The 1,237-nt window shown below is 45.2% G+C and overlaps 1 protein-coding gene across 1 annotated transcript in view; it reads right to left on the reverse strand.

The window, feature by feature from the left end:
* Positions 1–938, reverse strand: part of LOC141345415 (long-chain fatty acid transport protein 2) — a 5,609-nt gene extending 4,671 nt beyond the window's left edge. The window contains exon 1 of the mRNA XM_073850265.1: positions 388–938. Coding sequence (XP_073706366.1) covers positions 388–865 — 478 coding nt within the window. The 5' untranslated portion in view covers positions 866–938. The remainder of the gene's footprint in view (positions 1–387) is intronic.
* Between the last annotated feature and the right edge of the window lie 299 nt (positions 939–1,237).

The following is a 1,237-nucleotide window of genomic DNA, read 5'->3' on the forward strand; positions in this document are numbered from 1 at the left end:
ATTGCTTTTTATTAAAAAGCACACAAAATAAGTTATTCTTCGTATACTAGATGCTAAGCAGATTTTGTTTATTCATTTATGTATTTGATTATTACAGTCTTGGATCAGGGTTATAGATTTTGTTTTCCCAGCGCAAGCAGAAAAAGGGGGGAAAGTGAAAAAGTGTTTTAAAACAAAGCCTTGTCAACAGAGTGAAAGCCTATTAACAAAGAATGCGTGATTTGTGTGCTTTAAATGAACTAGAACACAATATTGCGGGTTTTAGTGGGGACATTTTGTCAGTGAGGTCTCATTTTTGTGATTAATGTAAAATAGATTTAGTAAAGAAAATGTCATTAAATGAAAATATTAGCTTTTCCACATTCCGCTCCTCGGTTCGTTGCTCACCTTCCGACGCGATCAGGACTTTGGCGCCGCGGCAGCAGCTGAAGCTCGCGACCAGACTCCGCGCGCGGATGCTGCTGTTGAGGAGCGCGCATGCGCAGCCCAGTTTGGCCAGAGCGAGCCAGCAGAAGATGAACGCGGGCTCGTTGAGCAAGAACAGAGCCGCCGTGTCTCCCGGATTCACCACCGACGCGACCCGTAAGGCGTTCGCTATCCGGTTGCTCTCTTTGTCTGTGTCTTTAAACGAGTAGCGTTTATTCTCGAACACGATAAACGTCTTGTTCGGCCGCGTTTCGACCTGCTCTAAAAACCTGTCCAGCGCCAAAAACAGCGGTCGCCTTCGTCTGCGGGAAACGAATTTGAGTAAAATCCCCAACAACTTTGTGTGATAGACGAGATCCGTCCAGAAATAGGGGAAAAACGCGCTGAGAATCAGAGGACAGAGGATCAATCCGCCCAACAGCAGCGACACGACGAACATCTCGACGATGCGCGACTCGAACAAACTCAAATCAGCGCGATGTTTGCCTTCAAAGTTGGAGCTGGAGAGTGGAGTTTCGCACTCTTTGTTTCTCCTGAAGGCGGAGCGACACGGATCTGATCATAAACACGGTTTAACGTTTCATGCAGCTCCTAAAATCTTAAACGTTTGGTTCTGGTTCTAGTTTCGATTCGTTTTGCGATGCATTTACTTCCGACATCAGACTTTTACCAAATAATATATCAGTTCCGATTTAACCAGTGGTGTAGTCTAGTTTTTTGTAGTGAGTATACTGTGATTTTTCCCTCCCAGCCTCATATTTGACCCATCCCAGAGCAACACCCGAAACGCCATCACAATTAATGCATACAG

Source organism: Garra rufa, chromosome 11 (genome assembly GCF_049309525.1).
Source record: "Garra rufa chromosome 11, GarRuf1.0, whole genome shotgun sequence".
Taxonomy (NCBI): domain Eukaryota; kingdom Metazoa; phylum Chordata; class Actinopteri; order Cypriniformes; family Cyprinidae; genus Garra; species Garra rufa.